Source organism: Oncorhynchus kisutch, linkage group LG8, assembly GCF_002021735.2.
Source record: "Oncorhynchus kisutch isolate 150728-3 linkage group LG8, Okis_V2, whole genome shotgun sequence".
Lineage (NCBI taxonomy): Eukaryota > Metazoa > Chordata > Actinopteri > Salmoniformes > Salmonidae > Oncorhynchus > Oncorhynchus kisutch.
Genome location: NC_034181.2, coordinates 19,155,135 through 19,171,510, shown reverse-complemented (window position 1 = coordinate 19,171,510; position 16,376 = coordinate 19,155,135). Strand labels below are relative to the sequence as shown.

At 42.0% G+C, this 16,376-nt stretch overlaps 1 protein-coding gene and 1 long non-coding RNA gene across 3 annotated transcripts; one reads left to right on the top strand and one right to left on the bottom strand.

Annotated features, from left to right (window-relative positions):
* Positions 1–1,403: 1,403 nt before the first annotated feature.
* Positions 1,404–7,695, bottom strand: LOC109896109 (uncharacterized). Its single transcript, XR_002256065.2, has 4 exons — positions 7,581–7,695; positions 7,387–7,472; positions 3,355–3,429; positions 1,404–3,133 (listed from the first exon to the last, which is right to left on the bottom strand). It is a non-coding gene; the product is annotated as an uncharacterized LOC109896109 (long non-coding RNA).
* Positions 7,094–14,231, top strand: LOC109896108 (VIP36-like protein). Of its 2 annotated transcripts, XM_020490364.2 has the most exons (9): positions 7,094–7,400; positions 8,844–8,962; positions 9,327–9,444; positions 9,672–9,754; positions 9,982–10,005; positions 10,400–10,561; positions 10,657–10,771; positions 11,605–11,724; positions 11,896–14,231. In XM_020490364.2, exons 1-9 carry the CDS (start codon positions 7,157–7,159, stop codon positions 12,036–12,038), a joined length of 1,128 nt encoding a protein of 375 aa, XP_020345953.2. In that variant the 5' UTR covers positions 7,094–7,156; the 3' UTR covers positions 12,039–14,231. The 2 variants fall into 2 exon arrangements, with proteins under 2 accessions (XP_020345953.2, XP_020345954.2); XM_020490365.2 differs by lacking the exon at positions 9,982–10,005 and having other exon boundaries at positions 7,099–7,400; positions 11,896–14,228.
* The last annotated feature ends 2,145 nt before the right edge of the window (positions 14,232–16,376 follow it).

The window sequence follows — 16,376 nt, the reverse complement described above, 5'->3', positions numbered from 1 at the left end:
GGTGGATATAAAGATATACTGTGCAGCCTTTGAGTTCAGTAGACAGGGTTACTCTCAGCACAAGAGGCTCATCATTTGTCTTAAGAATTTAAGCTTAGCCTTAATTAACACTGCTTTGGTCATCAGCCAAAGAGTCTTAAGAGTACTGCACACTGGCAGCCATCATATCCCGAGTAAATTCTGTTGTGCTATAAAGCAAAAATAAGATTTTGTTGGATAATGAACTCCCGGTAAATGGAAACCACTTGATCTACTTAATGAATAACAGAGGAATGAGCAGCTATGACAAGATGTAAGTGGTTGCTGTTGACAACCCCTGTGGATTTAACCCAAAACTCAGCCAGTAATTTGTTACCTTATCCTTTAGCACAAAAGGAAAACTGTACAATGAGGCTTAGTCGGTTTATTGATGACCCTTTTCCTTCCTGTGTGGGGGGGGTGGATGCAAATATTTTAAAATATGAAATGGACAAAGGCAAAAAATTATATATATATATATATATATATATATATATATATATACAGTGCCTTGCGAAAGTATTCCGCCCCCTTGAACTTTGCGACCTTTTGCCACATTTCAGGCTTCAAACATAAAGATATAAAACTGATTTTTTTGTGAAGAATCAACAACAAGTGGGACACAATCATGAAGTGGAACGACATTTATTGGATATTTCAAACTTTTTTAACAAATCAAAAACTGAAAAATTGGGCGTGCAAAATTATTCAGCCCCTTTACTTTCAGTGCAGCAAACTCTCTCCAGAAGTTCAGTGAGGATCTCTGAATGATCCAATGTTGACCTAAATGACTAATGATTATAAATACAATCCACCTGTGTGTAATCAAGTCTCTGTATAAATGCACCTGCACTGTGATAGTCTCAGAGGTCCGTTAAAAGCGCAGAGAGCATCATGAAGAACAAGGAACACACCAGGCAGGTCCGAGATACTGTTGTGAAGAAGTTTAAAGCCGGATTTGGATACAAAAAGATTTCCCAAGCTTTAAACATCCCAAGGAGCACTGTGCAAGCGATAATATTGAAATGGAAGGAGTATCAGACCACTGCAAATCTACCAAGACCTGGCCGTCCCTCTAAACTTTCAGCTCATACAAGGAGAAGACTGATCAGAGATGCAGGCAAGAGGCCCATGATCACTCTGGATGAACTGCAGAGATCTACAGCTGAGGTGGGAGACTCTGTCCATAGGACAACAATCAGTCGTATATTGCACAAATCTGGCCTTTATGGAAGAGTGGCAAGAAAGCCATTTCTTAAAGAATCCATAAAAAGTGTCATTTAAAGTTTGCCACAAGCCACCTGGGAGACACACCAAACATGTGGAAGAAGGTGCTCTGGTCAGATGAAACCAAAATTGAACTTTTTGGCAACAATGCAAAACGTTATGTTTGGCGTAAAAGCAACACAGCTCATCACCCTGACCACACCATCCCCACTGTCAAACATGGTGGTGGCAGCATCATGGTTTGGTTCAGCATGTCTGCTTTGTTGAATAGCTAACTGAATGAAGGGCATCTAATTTGAATTGATTTCAGAAATTTGAGGAACTGTATACAACTGTAACATTTTTATAAAGAGATAAATCAGAACATGTAACACTGTGTGTATTCTTTCTTTGTAAATAAGGAAAACATCTCATTCCAGCTGTCTCTCGTGGCAGATGATTGCCTATGGTTGTTTCAATATACTATATTGTATACTAAGTTGTTACCGGTAAACGCCATGCAGACCAATGAGTATACTATGACGGACTTAGTGTTTCCCAACAGTTTATGAGGTGACTGGGAAACATTGACTTTATGTGCCTGGATAACAAATCCCTAATAGTTTGGAAATTATAGTTTCAATAATGATGTGAAGCACGATGTGCTTTCCTTATTGTCAACACAAACAGCTAAGGAAGAAGAAACACATGAAAGACCATCCGACACTATGGGTGCATCCAAAATGGCACCATTTTCCTTATATAGAGCCGTACTTTTGACTAAGTAGTGCACTTTAGAGACTTCGGAGCCATTTGGGATGCACACTATCTGTTGTCCTAGCAACGGGCTTGACAATATTCCCTCAGGCCCTTTGATTTGAATAGTGAGAATATTTATGTTCAATAGGTGTTTGGCTGTTCCTAATGTGTGCAGTCTGCAGGAAGATAAAGAAGACAGTTATTGCCAGGATAAATGGCTATTGATTATAGGAAGCTTGTCCTGCCAAAGGAAGCATTAAGGGCTCTTCATTATCTCATCATTATCAGGTACACAATGGATGTGAAGAAGAAAAGGCACAATGAATATGCTCCGGATTAACTCTGTCCTGGTTAACACCTTTGTAAAAAATATAATCAGAGTAATCCAACATCATTGTAAATACACTTTATCAGATTAAAAAATAAAACATTTACATAGAAAATATATATTTTCAATGAAAACACTGAACTGATACCAAATAATTACATTGCGATTATCTAAATAGCTTTACCTATCATTGGAGGTTGCTGAGGGGAGAACGGCTCATAATAATGGCCAGAGCGGCACAAAAGGAATGGCATCAAACACCTGGAAACCATGTTTGATGTATTTGATACCATTCCACTGATTCCCTCCAGTCATTACCACGAGCCCCAATTAAGGTGCCACCAACCACCTGTGAACCTATCATCTATCGTGTAAGTCAATACATGCCAAATTCTAATTGTTACGCAAATCAATGCATGATTTGAAGTGAAAGAGTTCCAACTGTGTATAGAATTCATCCTTTACACTAAAATATACTGCTTTACAGCTAACTACATGCAACAATGAGACATGGCAGTAATGGTAGAATATGTGAACAACTGGTAAAGATATGGAGGATGGATGGGACAGACAGACAGATGGAACAGGTTTTTAAAATTCTTCAGAACATTTACATTCACTGATTCTGTGCATCCATTCTATGGGCTGGTTGAAGTCAAAAGGAAACGCAATGCACTAAGAATGATCAGACGCAGTAATACGAGGTGCTAATGGTGTGCATGGACCTGTACTGTTTCCCATGTCTCCAGGCTGGTCCATCCATCACTGTTGTCACGGGCCAAGAACGTTTGATTACGCCTAGTCCAACCACTTACATTCAGTCTGTAGGGACAACAAGAAATAGACAATCTGTACCAAATAAATGTATTGTATGTCATTATAGCTTGTCTACGTATACTCGCAACCTGGATTTGTTAGACCTACGGTGGTAGGCTATATATTGGTCATTTCTGCCACTGAAGGTATGCTATACCAGATAACCTGGTGACAGGGGACTCTGAAAAACATGACATGATAAAAGCTTGATCTTCTAAAAATAATACCTTCCTATCTCATAGGCAGCAACACATGACGATATCCCCCCCATCTCCCTCCACGGCCATGGGAACAGTTGCAACCTGGTATGAATAAAGCAGTAGACCAACACAGCAGGAGAAGACAGTAAATAACATGGTCTGGTGCTCTGAATTCCCTCCACACTCACAAAGCTGAGTAAAGGACACACACGATACAGTATATCAGTGGTTTATGACACTCAGACCTATACCGAATGTATTTCTATGGAATTAGGATTATGGAAAGCACAAATGGTGTTGTGTGGGTGTCGGAAAGTGGATGTGGCAGACTGACTGGCTGACTGGGGTGTTTCAGGTTTCAGCTATAAACTGACGTTCAGCAGCAGCTTTTCCAATGTAAGCAATATCTTCCCTAGGGACATATAGGGGAAATACTGATGATTTAAAGTCACTTGCTGCATCCTTATGATCTGTGGAAGTCTTAACACCTACATATTGGCGTTCTCATTTCCGACTCAATTTGTTACTCAATGACCAGCCTCTCTCTGGGGAGCAATAACATCTCCCACAGTAAATTGCATTAGTTTAATTCCTCCTAGGATGTTGCCAAAAAAAGACGTCTGGCGCCAATTAGTTGTCAATAGTCAAGGTCATTAATCACACCCACTATCACCCTTTGTGAGATGAGACGTGGATGAGTAGATGTACTGTACGCATGGATCAGAATGTGCTAACTCATAGTGGTTGACCTGCATTTGGGGAACTTTACCTATACATTCCTTACTCCGTCCATCATTCCTAATAAATCCAGTACTTTTTTCAACAATAATGGTCAAATGTAAGTAATTTTGTGATAAAATGCATCTCTACAACTTTACTTTGGTATAGTAACCTAGATTATATAAATAATGGTGCTTTCTGTGAATCAAATGCACTGATAGTGCAAGTGAGAGGGTGACAGCAAGGAGGTCAGACATCAGAGCCCTTAGGAGCCTGTGATAAACTTCAATGCCACACTCAAAAGTTCAGACTCCCTGCTGTGCTAGGCCAAGACATGAGCTGCTTTCTGTAAATTACAATGTTCAAACCTGATGCCCTGACTGCTATCCCTGAAACAGATAATCAATGATGCATTCATAAAATAGTTATATGAAATTCCCAGAGATGGGCATAATTTATGAAGAATCGTAGGCTACTTACATGCAAAAAATTTATATCAAGTATTGCCACCTGAGCTATACTGTTGTCCTCAATTGACTATATTGAATGTTCAATTTGTGCCCTCTACAGTAGACTTTTGGGATTCATACAGATTATATAAAAACATATTTAAAAACAATACTGGGCAGTTGATTTAACCAATGGTTGAAGGGCTTAAAACAAAAAATCCAATGGCAAATGTGCACAGGCTTGTTTTTGAAGTAGGAGGAGCAAGATGGCTGCCACCAGTGGGGGCCTTCAGGTTCCTTGGGGTGTACTTTGACTCTAGGCTGACCTGGGCAGAACACATTTAGAGAGTGGTGGGAAAGTGTAAGAAGGTGCTAAATGTTATGCTCTGTTTGACAGGGAAGAAGTGGGTGGCTTGGTTGGGTCAACCTACAGGGACATGGGTGTCTCATCCTGCGAAAGGGATTCTACACATATGCTGGGAACATGAGAGAGGACAGAACATGAGCTTTGGGTGGGTGGGTAATACCCAGGCGAGGGAGATGGGACGCTACGGAAGGGAGTTTAGCCCCACGGTAGTTATTCCTGTGAACCCACCATGGCTACCCCCTCCTCCAGTAGAAGATCTCGAAGTGTTGGAGAGACTACGGAAAGATAGGGAGGGGGTTGATCCATCTGATTCATTTAATAGACATCTGGATATTGTATATCAGGATTTTGTGGCCATTTACACAGATAGGGGAACGAGGCAGCTGATGTACTGACTAAACAAGCACTTAGTAGTGGGGATGGGGATGTTTCAATGAGCAAGGCAGAGGTAAAAAGTGGTGGTGCCGCTGTTCTTCTGTCTGTCGGTCGGTCTCAGCTTTGATGCACCTGTACTGACCTCGCCTTCTGGATGATAGCGGTGTGAACTGGCAGTGGCTCAGGTGGTTGTTGTCTTTGATGATATTTTTTGCCTTCCTGTGACATCGGGTGCTATAGGTGTCATGGAGGGAAGGTAGTTTGCCTCCGGTGATTCGTTGTGCAGACCGCACCACCTTCTGGAGAGCCAGGATAGGGCTGAACATCCACCCTTGTGGGTGGCCCGTCAGAAAGTCCAGGACCCAATTACACAGGGCGGGGTTGAGGCCCATGGCCTCCAGCTGATGATGAGCTTGGAGGGTACTATGGTTTTGAATGCTGAGCTGTAGACAATGAACAGCATTCTCACATAGGTATTCCTCTTGCCCAGATGGGATAGGGCAGTGTGCAGCGTGATGACAATTGCATTGTCTGTGGACCTGTTAGGGCGGTACGCAAACTGAAGTGGGTCTAGGGTGGTCGGTAAGGTGGAGGTGCTATGATCTTTGACTAATCTGTCAAAGCACTTCATGATGACAGAAGTGAGTGCTATGGGGCGGTAGTCATTTAGATCAGTTATTTTTGCTTTCTTGGGTACAGGAACAATGGTGGTCATCTTGAAGCATGTGGGGACAGCAGACTGGGATAGGGAGCGATTGAATATGTCCGTAAACACACCAGTCAGCTGGTCTGCGCATGCTCTGAGAACGCGGCTAGAGATGCCGTCTGGGACAGCAGCCTTGCGAGGGTTAACAAGTTTAAATGTTTTACTCATGTCGGCCACGGAGAAGGAGGGAGGGCGCCGTTCTTGTTAGAGGGCCGCAATGGTGGCACTTTATTATCCTCAATTTAGTTAGTCTGGAAGCGTGACGTCGTTGTTGGTGACGTGGTTTGTTTTCTGTTTGTAGTCCGTGATTTCCTGTAGACCCTGCCACTCCACTTTGTCCCTGTACAGGCATTTCGCTTGTTTGATTGCCTTGCCTTGTTTGGTTGCCTTCAGACATATTCCCAGACCTCTTTCCATGGTTAAATGCGGTGTTTCGCGCTTTCAGTTTTGCGCGAATGCCACGATCCATCCGCGGTTTCTGGTTAGGGTAGGTTTTAATAGTCACAGTGGGTACGACTTCTCCAGTGCACTTCCTTATAAATTCACTCACCGAGTCAGTGTATAGGTCAATGTTATACTCTGAGGCTGACCGGAACATATCCCAATCCGTGTGATAAAAACAATCTTAAAGCTTACATTTCAATTGGTCAAACCAGCGATGAATGGTTCTAGTTGCTGGTACGTCAAGTTGGGTAGGAGGGGGCGGCAGGAAGAGACAGAAGAGAGGAGGCTATTTTCACAAGACTAAGGGTGGGACACAGCCGGATGAATAAGACTTTAAATGTGATTGGAAAGCATCCAACAGGAAAATGTGGTTATTGCCAGGAAATAAAGACAGTAGAGCATGTACTGATACCGTGTGGGCAGTATGAGAGGGAAAGAGAGAGGCTGAGATCCTGTATGAGGGAGAAGGGGATACAGGAAATTAGTTTAAAGAGCATGCTGAGTAAAACGTCATTAGATACAGTCTCAAATATATTTTTTAAAGAGAAACCGCTGGCAGGATCCAGGCTGCATCACCGGCTGTGATTGGGTGGCACACAATTGGCCCAGCGTCGCCCGGGTTTGGCCATCATTGTAAATAGGAATTTGTTCTTAACTGACTTGCCTAGTTAAATAAAGGTTAAATAAAAAATAGGTCGGATTTCGTTTCTTCATGTCTCTGGCCCACACTCCAGTACAGTATGTGGCGGTAATGCACCATAACATTGGATGGCAACCGCAGATAAACACCACCGAAGAAGAAGAATGGACGCCGCCACCATGAGCAAGTCTAATTGGTTTCGGTTGAGCAGTTTTCAGATATTTGATTTAATGTTTAATCAGCGAAACAATCATAAATTAACATGTCTGTTTACCATTGTCCTTATTTTAACGTGTCAGTGTCTGGCAGACGATGGCTACGAAATGGATGACTTTTTAAAAAGGGAGCACTCGCTTACCAAACCATACCAAGGTAACGTTGGGCTGTCTTTTGCCGGTGTTGTGTCGAAAATCTCTCCCCCTTCGCGTTCTTCATTGCTGCGACCTGTTTTGGTTTCAGAATGATTTTATCTTTTGATTTCCAGACAACGTATACAAATATTGACATTTGTCTTCTACGAAACCAGTATTGAGTTAATCAGAAAGTACTTACTGTATAGCTAGCATTCTCTATTGTCTCTAATGTTGCGATATGGGTATTGGCAGTATAGTGTTAACCCACCTAGCTAACAAGTGCCACCTTCATTGGATTGCAATTTATTGTGCAGTGATTCCCAATACGGGAAGGTGGTAGATTATTGATAGTAAAATAATACGGTGTAGTTATGTAAATGTGTAGAGAATTGTGTTCTCCAAGGTGTATCCCCACAATAAACAACCATTTACTGATGACATTATGGGTAGCAAACTAGGTATTTTACCAATGTAGCTTCTGCATTGATCCCTCTAAAAAGGACAAAGTTCCGTTGAAGTGCAACATTTACCTGGAGCTAACTTTGCAGATAGCACTACACTGTGATTTAAAAAGTCACTCAGTCGATCAAAAACATTTTTGCTAAAAGTATTATTGTAAATTAAAGAGGAATATAATCTGTAGAAACATTTAGAATAGAAAGGTTCAGAACTTTTGTGAAACATCACAGCAGTGTTGAAAAATATATGGCAAATATAAATAAATTGATGGTGTTGGGGGATAGATGAGAAGGTTTGAGTGGCTCTGAAGGGTGAGATTTAAAACAACAAGATGACAAATGTAAAATATGCTGTGTCTGAGAAATGTATATTTGGAATTTTTGTGAAACCGCACAGTTAAAAATATATGGCAATGTAGAAATCAAGCTGGATGGGAGGGGTTGATGGTAGCTTGATGGTAGCTGAATTAAAAACAAACGAAAGTTAACTGTTGTAAAGTGCATTGGGTCCGTAAAATGTAAATAGTATGTATAAGCTTGAAGTAGGAACCTAAGTGTTGTTGTCCATTAGTTTACTCCAATTAAGAGGGGTGGGTAGGGTTAAGGGAAAATAATAAAGACAAATATATTGAAAAAATATGTGCAAAGCTGTCATCAAGGCAAAGGGTGGCTACTTTGAAGAATCTCAAATATATATAAAATATATTTTGATTTAACACTTTTTTAGGTTACTACTATATTCCATATGTGTTCTTTTATAGTTTTGATGTATTCACTATTATTCCACAATGTAGAAAATAGTAAAAAAATAAAGAAAAACCCTTGAATGAGTAGGTGTGTCCAAACTTTTGACTGGTACTGTATATATAAAGGACAAAGATTGTGATTTGTTCTCAAAGGTGAGCTACAATATTCTCACATTGCTGTGATACAATGGTGAGACCACTGGACAAAGATGCCTATATCAAGTTATGCATAGGGATTGATTGTGTTTGTTTGGGTAGGGGTGGGCTCCTCCAGTTCCTCCCATTGGGACCTGATGGGCAATGCCATAATCACCACTGAGCATGTGCGACTGACCCCTGACTTGCAGAGCAGACAAGGAGCAGTTTGGAGCCGCATTGTGAGTTAAGCTCTCTCCATCCCCAAGTAGATACAAGCACCCACCAGCACACTACTGCTTATCCTTGAACAACCCAAGACTCTTACATCGCTGTATTGTTAAGAACTCTAACATCATAGTCTGTAGTCTGTGCAACCTATAGGCTTAGCAGACACGCCACAAATTACGGCAATCACTTCCCCTCATTTGTAGTAACACAAGCATAAATTAGGCCTATTCTTTCTGACTACATGTACTACTCTAAATAGGACATAGCATTTGAACATATTATGACAGAGAGCACTCAGGTAACATGCCGTGCCACAACCTGCTTTTCCTCATTCACTGTACTGTCTATGTCTGCCTGTATGGTCTCCTACCACAGCCTTGTTACCTGAGGGACTGGGAGCTGCAGGTGCACTTTAAGATCCATGGCCAGGGGAAGAAGAACCTGAATGGAGATGGAATGGCTCTGTGGTATACCAAAGAACGCATGCAGACAGGTACTGCGCTTGCACTGTCTAACACACAAACCAGGGTTTCCCAAAGGACACCCTGTCCCCTATATAGTGCTCTACTGTTCAAAAGTAGTGCCCCATATAGGTAATATAGGGTGCCATTTTGGACGCACACCAAGGTTAAAAGCTTCAAGTCTCTAGTGTTGTTAACATTACAACGCTGTCAGAATTGCCTCCCTAAAGTGTTGACTGCTGGTGTTTAACACTTGCAGGTCCTGTGTTTGGAAACATGAACCTCTTCACCGGCCTTGGAGTATTTTTGGACACCTACCCCAATGAAAATAATAACCATGAGGTACTCCAATCCCCCCCTCTGCCCAATCCCCCTACTTAGATCAAATAGCCTACACTCACTCACTCACTCACTCACTCACTCACTCACTCACTCAGGTGGACAGCCCAACATGTATTTATTATGGGGATCTGTCTATTCCCAAACACTGATTGTGTGTGATTGATTTGGGTGTACAGTGTTGTGTTTATGCTACGACCTGTTTCCTTGCTTCCCTCTTGGACACACAGAAGAAGTACAGCCCTTCAACTCAGGTAGCTACAGTAAACTATCAGCCAAGCCCAGTCATTTTCCCCTGAATTGAATTGCATGTTTTGTTTATTTATAACCTCATCACATCATTTACGTGTCTCTGACTTGTTTGATGGGTGACATGTCTCAACTCTCATCCATTTTGTGCAATATGTGGTACGTCGAAAGACGAGTGTCAGAAGTTGTTCCTGTTTCCCTGAGAATATAACTCTGGCAGAACTTCATGCATTTAGTCAATGGTTGTCTGAAATGGCACCCTATTCCCTATATAGTGCACTACTTTTGACCAGAGCCCTATTAGGGGATAGGGTGCCTTTTTAGATGTAACAAGTGTGTCTCAGGTCACTGAATGACAAACACCTGGCATATCACAACTACTTCTGTTTGTCTCTGCAGAGGGTGTTTCCATACGTGTCAGGTATGGTGGGAAACGGGACTCTGGCATATGAGCACGATCGTGATGGCCAGTCTACGGAGCTTGGCGGGTGCACGGCCCTAATGCGCAACATTCCCCATGACACCTTCCTCCTCATCAGATACACCAAAAATAGACTGACTGTGAGAGAAACACACAGCACCACATTTAATAAACTAAAAGGTGGCTGTTAGCATTTAGTAACATATTGACCTATGTTTGACCTCATGTCCTACAGATACAGATTGATGTTGATGGCAAACAGCAGTGGCGGGACTGTCTGGACCTACCAGGGGTGCGTCTGCCTCAGGGCTACTTCTTTGGAGCCTCCTCTGTCACTGGAGACCTGTCAGGTACTGATCTGGTCCACTGTCTGAACATCTTTTTATTTGTTCTATTTTTTATTTAACCATTATTTAACTAGGCAAGTCAGTTAAGAACAAATTCTTATTTACAATGATGGCCTACACTGGCCAAACCCGGACAATGCTGAGCCAATTGTGCGCCGCCCTATGGGACTACCAATCATGGCCAGTTGTGATACAGCCTGGATTTGAACCAGTGTGTCTGTATTGATGTTTCAAGCACTGAGATGCAGTGCCTTAGACCGCTGCGGCACTCTGGAGTCCAAAATCTCAGAACAGCACTGTCTCTGTTACTGGAGACCTGTCAGGGACTGGTCTGAACATCTCAGAACAGCACTGTCTCTGTTACTGGAGACCTGTCAGGGACTGGTCTGAACATCTCAGAACAGCACTGTCTCTGTTACTGGAGACCTGTCAGGGACTGGTCTGGTCTTCTGTCTGAACATCTCAGAACAGCACTGTCTCTGTTACTGGAGACCTGTCAGGGACTGGTCTGGTCTTCTGTCTGAACATCTCAGAACAATACTTACTGTCTTTGTGTTTCACTATCTGCATTATTCTCAAATATTTTTAGAATCTGAAAAGTTCATACTAATCAGATCTATGTCAATTCTGAATGGAGAATGGTGGAAAGCCCGTGGTGTAGCAGTAATGCTGAAGTCCTGGGTTCGATCCCCACCTCCACCCTTCCTAATGTGATCTCTGTTCCTGTCTCCCTCTCTTTTCCAGTTGTCTGAATAAAGTGTGAAATGTAAAAAATGTATTAGGAAATATTCTGAATGTTGAATTGTATTCATTTCTCCCTTCCTGTCGTTTCCAAGACAACCATGATCTGATCTCTATGAAGCTGTACCAGCTGACCGTGGAGCGTCCTCAGGAGGAAGAGGAGGAGGAAGAGCTCACTGTCCCCAGTGTTGATAACTTTGAGCAATTGAATAAAGGTAAGATTATACAATGGCAAGGTTTTCACATCTTGCATGCATCATTTAATCGTTTTTGCAGAAATTGTTTGTTTCAGAAAATGTGTGATAATTGTTTTTGCCTGTCTATTTAAATTAATGCATTTGATTTTAATGTCTTCATTTCATGATTGTGTCTGTCTTTCATAACAGTGGAGGTGCAAGAGGAGGGGATGAGTGGAGTCCAGCTCTTCTTCACCATAGTCTTCTCCATCATCGGTATCTTCGTACTGGGGGTGGTGGCGGTGGTAATGTACGGGCGCTGGAAGGAAAACAGCCGCAAACGTTTCTACTGAGAGGAGAGAGGGATAGTCCGTCAGCATCCCAAATGGCTCCCTATATAGTGCACTACTTTTGACCAGGGCCTATAGTCAAAAGTAGTGCACTCCATAAGGAATAGGGTGGCATTTGGGATGCTGTCTGAGAGAGGGGGCTAATCTGTGAAGGAGCGCAAGAGCCTGTGAAGGAGCACATAGATTTTTAAACAACATACAACCAACATGCTGTCTGCCATACATAGCTTTACTACATAACAATCCCTTTATTTCAATAATACCTCAACTGAGAGAAATGAACCTATCTCAGCCAAAATAAATCAAATGTGACGCTTTTCATTTTTAATACTGTGAGATTCGTCTTTGTTGCCCTTTATTTCACCTCCGTGTTGAACACATGCCGAAGCTAGCTATCGTAGGAAAGGAGACCATGACCTGTGAATCGCTGACACTGTCATCAGCACACTGCACTCACCTATGTGTGATGTGCATGATGGCTGTGAGAATAGTGCTCTGTAGTTGGTATTGCACTATAGCCTTGCTGTCATGTTCTGCCGTTGAGACACAGAATTGTTTGCACTGACATGAAACGCACACAAGAAGTATTATATTGAGCTGCCACAATAATTGTGTAATGAGAGATATAATTGTTCTGAACTTAAGTGCCTAGCTAGGGCCAGTTTAAGATCAGGGCCCATATCCACAAACATCTCCGAGTAGGTGTGGCCTTCTAGATGGTAATGAATAAGATTATATGGACGGGGGGAGCTGATCCTAGATCAATGCAGTAACTTTTTGAATACAGGCCCATGTATCACTATGTACACACACAACCTCTAGTTGACAATTCTAGCCTCTAGCCCTTGACAATTCTGTATTGCTGTGCTGTAACTACCATCGATATATCGTACTGTGCAGGTCATTGGATGCTACTCCCTTTTGTTTGATCAAAGTTACACACTCCGTTTTCTCTGAGACTCTCGACCCTCCTTTGTAGGTTTTAAGTTAACTAACCGTTGTTTACCAGCCATCGTGTCAAGCACACAACTATCTCAAGCACTTCATTGAAACAGATCATCTCACCTGTGGCGAATATATTTATTGTAATGAATTAAGTGTTTGTGTTAACCCGATTTGAAGTCACTGTTTGTCTAGTACACCAACAAATGTCAACCTTTTATTTGACCTTTATGATTGATCAATTGTGTTGTTGACCTGTGAGAGTTTTTGTTGTTTTCTATGTTGACATGTTTTTACCCTGTAATGAAAAACTACACATTGACCATCCACATTGAGCCTCAAATGTGAACTGAGTTACCTGAAGTGGTTGTGTAGGAATGGTGGTTCTGTTGGGTATGGCTGTAACCCCTAAATAAGTAGCCTTAGTTTGTAATCCAATTTACAAAGCTACATTACCGATCCTCTCCAGCCACTTATTTCCTGGTGCCTTACCTGGGTTCGCAGGATGTTGGTGGCACCTTAATTGGGGAGGGCGGGCTAGTAGTAATTGCTGGAGTGTAATGGTATCAAATACATCAAACGCATGGTTTCCAGGTGTTTGATGCCATTCCATTCCAGACAATATTGTGAGCCGTCCTCCTCTCAGCAGCCTCCACTGCGGTTGTATTCTATTCATTAGTGCAAACTGTAGTAAAACCACTGGTGTAGCACATTTTATCTCGGCCTCATGGCGAAATGTGTAAAATAGCATGAGATTAGCTATAATACTGCTAATTTGGACCTTGAGGAACTGCACTATGCCACTGAGTAAAACGGTTTAGGTAAACTGTTAACATTGCAAAAAGTTTTGCTATGGTTTTCACTAATGAATACGACCCAGGATATGTCAGGTTCTAGGAGGTCAAAAGTCGTATGTGAGACCCTCCAGCGGTGTATTTCTGTTTGTTCATAATGAAGCCCGAATGGATGGGGCTCGATGTGCTGTTTTCACACAAAATGTTTACTTAATTAAATGTTGACGTCTCTAGTTAATTATCTTTGGGGGTGTGTGATATGACAGTAATTCATCATAAGATATATTGAAGCGACACACTCAAACTTTACTATTTAAATAATTATTTCAGTGGAATGAAAATGTGAAGTTTTGAAAATTACCACTAAAATATTATCTTGTTTGTGTACATGAAGAGAATGTGCACTGTAGTGCTCTTGTGTCAAATCCTTTTGAATAAACGTTTCTAATCTAAAACATTTCTAATCTTGCCCATTTGGAAACATATTTTTCCTTGTTCACATTGCAGGGCTTAATGCTCAATCAGTTTTGTTTTTCAAATCTGTTTTGGAATACTGACAGTCCAAACAGCAAGTTACAAATGACCAAATCGGATTTGTGTGTGTTCAGACAGCAGTAATTTGCTGACATGGCTACAATAGTTGTCATAGTAATGACGGGTGTGTGCGCAGTGTTGTAGGCCGATTTGGTGGTGGTGCTTCCTAACACTCAGAAGTTATGTAAGCAAGCTAAGGTGACAACAATGGATGTTTCACAGTTGTTTTGAATGTTCAAAATCATAGTGTAAGAACACTTTTAAAACCTCAAAGGATAAGATGATCCAACTTTCAAAACAAGTCATTTTTGTCTAGCCACAGAGTCAACTAGCTAGCTAGGTGGCTGTTTAGTTTTCTAGCACATTCACTAATTTGTTTGTAAACAATTAACAAGCTAGTTAGCTACCACATGTTCTTGTCAACTGTCATCAGAGAAGTTAGCAAGCAACAAGATATGCCAAATTACAGTCTTAAAACAACTTTAGGGCAAATAAATCAGATTTGACCATTCAGACAGGAGTTGCATGGCCAGGAATCAGGATTGTATCCGACTTTAAACCACCTATGAAGGTGGTTTGAAATGTGGCTTTAAATATCCTATTCCATGTGCTTTTTGGCTATTAAGAATGACACTGGAGGGGAAGGCTGCCGTTTTACGAGCTCCAAACCAACTTTGCTAATTTGTTTGTTTTTTCACATTGTTTATAACTAATTTTGTACATAATGTTGCTGCTACGGTCTCTTATGACCAAAAATAACTTCTGGACATCAGAACAGCGATTACTCACCTCGAACTGGACAAAGATGTTATCTTTAACGCGTCCGACGTGAAGGATATACTGCATTCTCGGGAATGAGCCCAAATCCCCGTCATTTGCGTGAAGAAAAGATGGAGAAAGGGGGGCCGAGGTCAGGCTGCCTTCTGAGAATTCGTAGGCGAGTGAGTAAACCTCCACTACCATCCATTCTATTGGCCAATGTAACAGTATAACTTTAGACCGTCCCCTCGCCCATACCCGGGCGCGAACCAGGGACCCTCTGCACACATCAACAACAGTCACCCACGAAGCATCGTTACCCTTCGCTCCATCGCTCCACAGAGCAAGGGGAACTACTACTTCAAGGTCTCAGAGCAAGTGACGTAACCGATTGAAACGCTATTTAGCGCACACCACCGCTAACTAAGCTAGCTGTTTCACATCCGTTACACCAACATGCAATCGTTGGAAAACAATATGTATAATATACAATCAAGACTATCCTACCAACGGGGCATTAAAAACTAATATCTTATGTTTCACCAAGTCGTGGCTGAATGACGACAGATGATATAGAACTGGCGTGAATTTCCATGCATCGGCAGGACAGAGAAGCTATGTCTGGTATGACGAGGGGTGGGGGTGTGTGTCAATTTGTCAATAACAGCTGGTGTGCGATGTCTAATATTAAAGAAGTCTCGAGATATTGCTTGCCTGAGGTAGAGTATCTTATGATAAGCTGTAGACCACACTATCTAACAAGATATATTATTCGTAGCCGTCTATTTACCACCACAAACCGATGCTGGAAGGAAGACCGCACTGAACCAGCTGTATAAGGCCATACGCAAACAAGAAAATGCTCACCTAGTAGCGGCGCTCCTAGTGGCCCTGAAAGACGGACCTGAAAGAATTTCACAGGACTCTATGTAAACTGGAAACCATATATCCCGAGGCTGCATTTGTTGTATCTGGGGATTTTAACAAAGCTAATTTGATAACACGGCTGCCTAAATTCTACCAGCACATTGATTGATGTACCTGCTCGAGCAAAACACTGGACCACTGCTTCTCTAATTTCCACGATGCATACAAGGCCCTCCCCCACCCTCCCTTCGGCAAATCTGACCATGACTCCATCTTGTTGCTCCTCTCCTATAGGCAGAAACTAAAACAGGAAGCGCCCAGGCTTATCTCTATCCAACGCTGTTTGACCATTCGGATTCTATGCTTCAAGATTTCTTCGATCACGTGAACTGGGATATGTTCCAGGTATGGTCCAGGTGAGGACCCTATCCCATCTTGACAAGAG

What these genes read in the sequence shown, in the direction of transcription:
- LOC109896108 (XM_020490364.2), top strand. Translation starts at nt 7,157, where the DNA reads ATGGCAACCGCAGATAAACACCACCGAAGAAGAAGAATGGACGCCGCC. An exon ending in ACACCAAAAATAGACTGACT is followed by an intron (nt 10,562 to 10,656) that starts GTGAGAGAAACA and finishes CATGTCCTACAG; the next exon opens with ATACAGATTGATGTTGATGG. An exon ending in TGTCACTGGAGACCTGTCAG is followed by an intron (nt 10,772 to 11,604) that starts GTACTGATCTGG and finishes GTCGTTTCCAAG; the next exon opens with ACAACCATGATCTGATCTCT.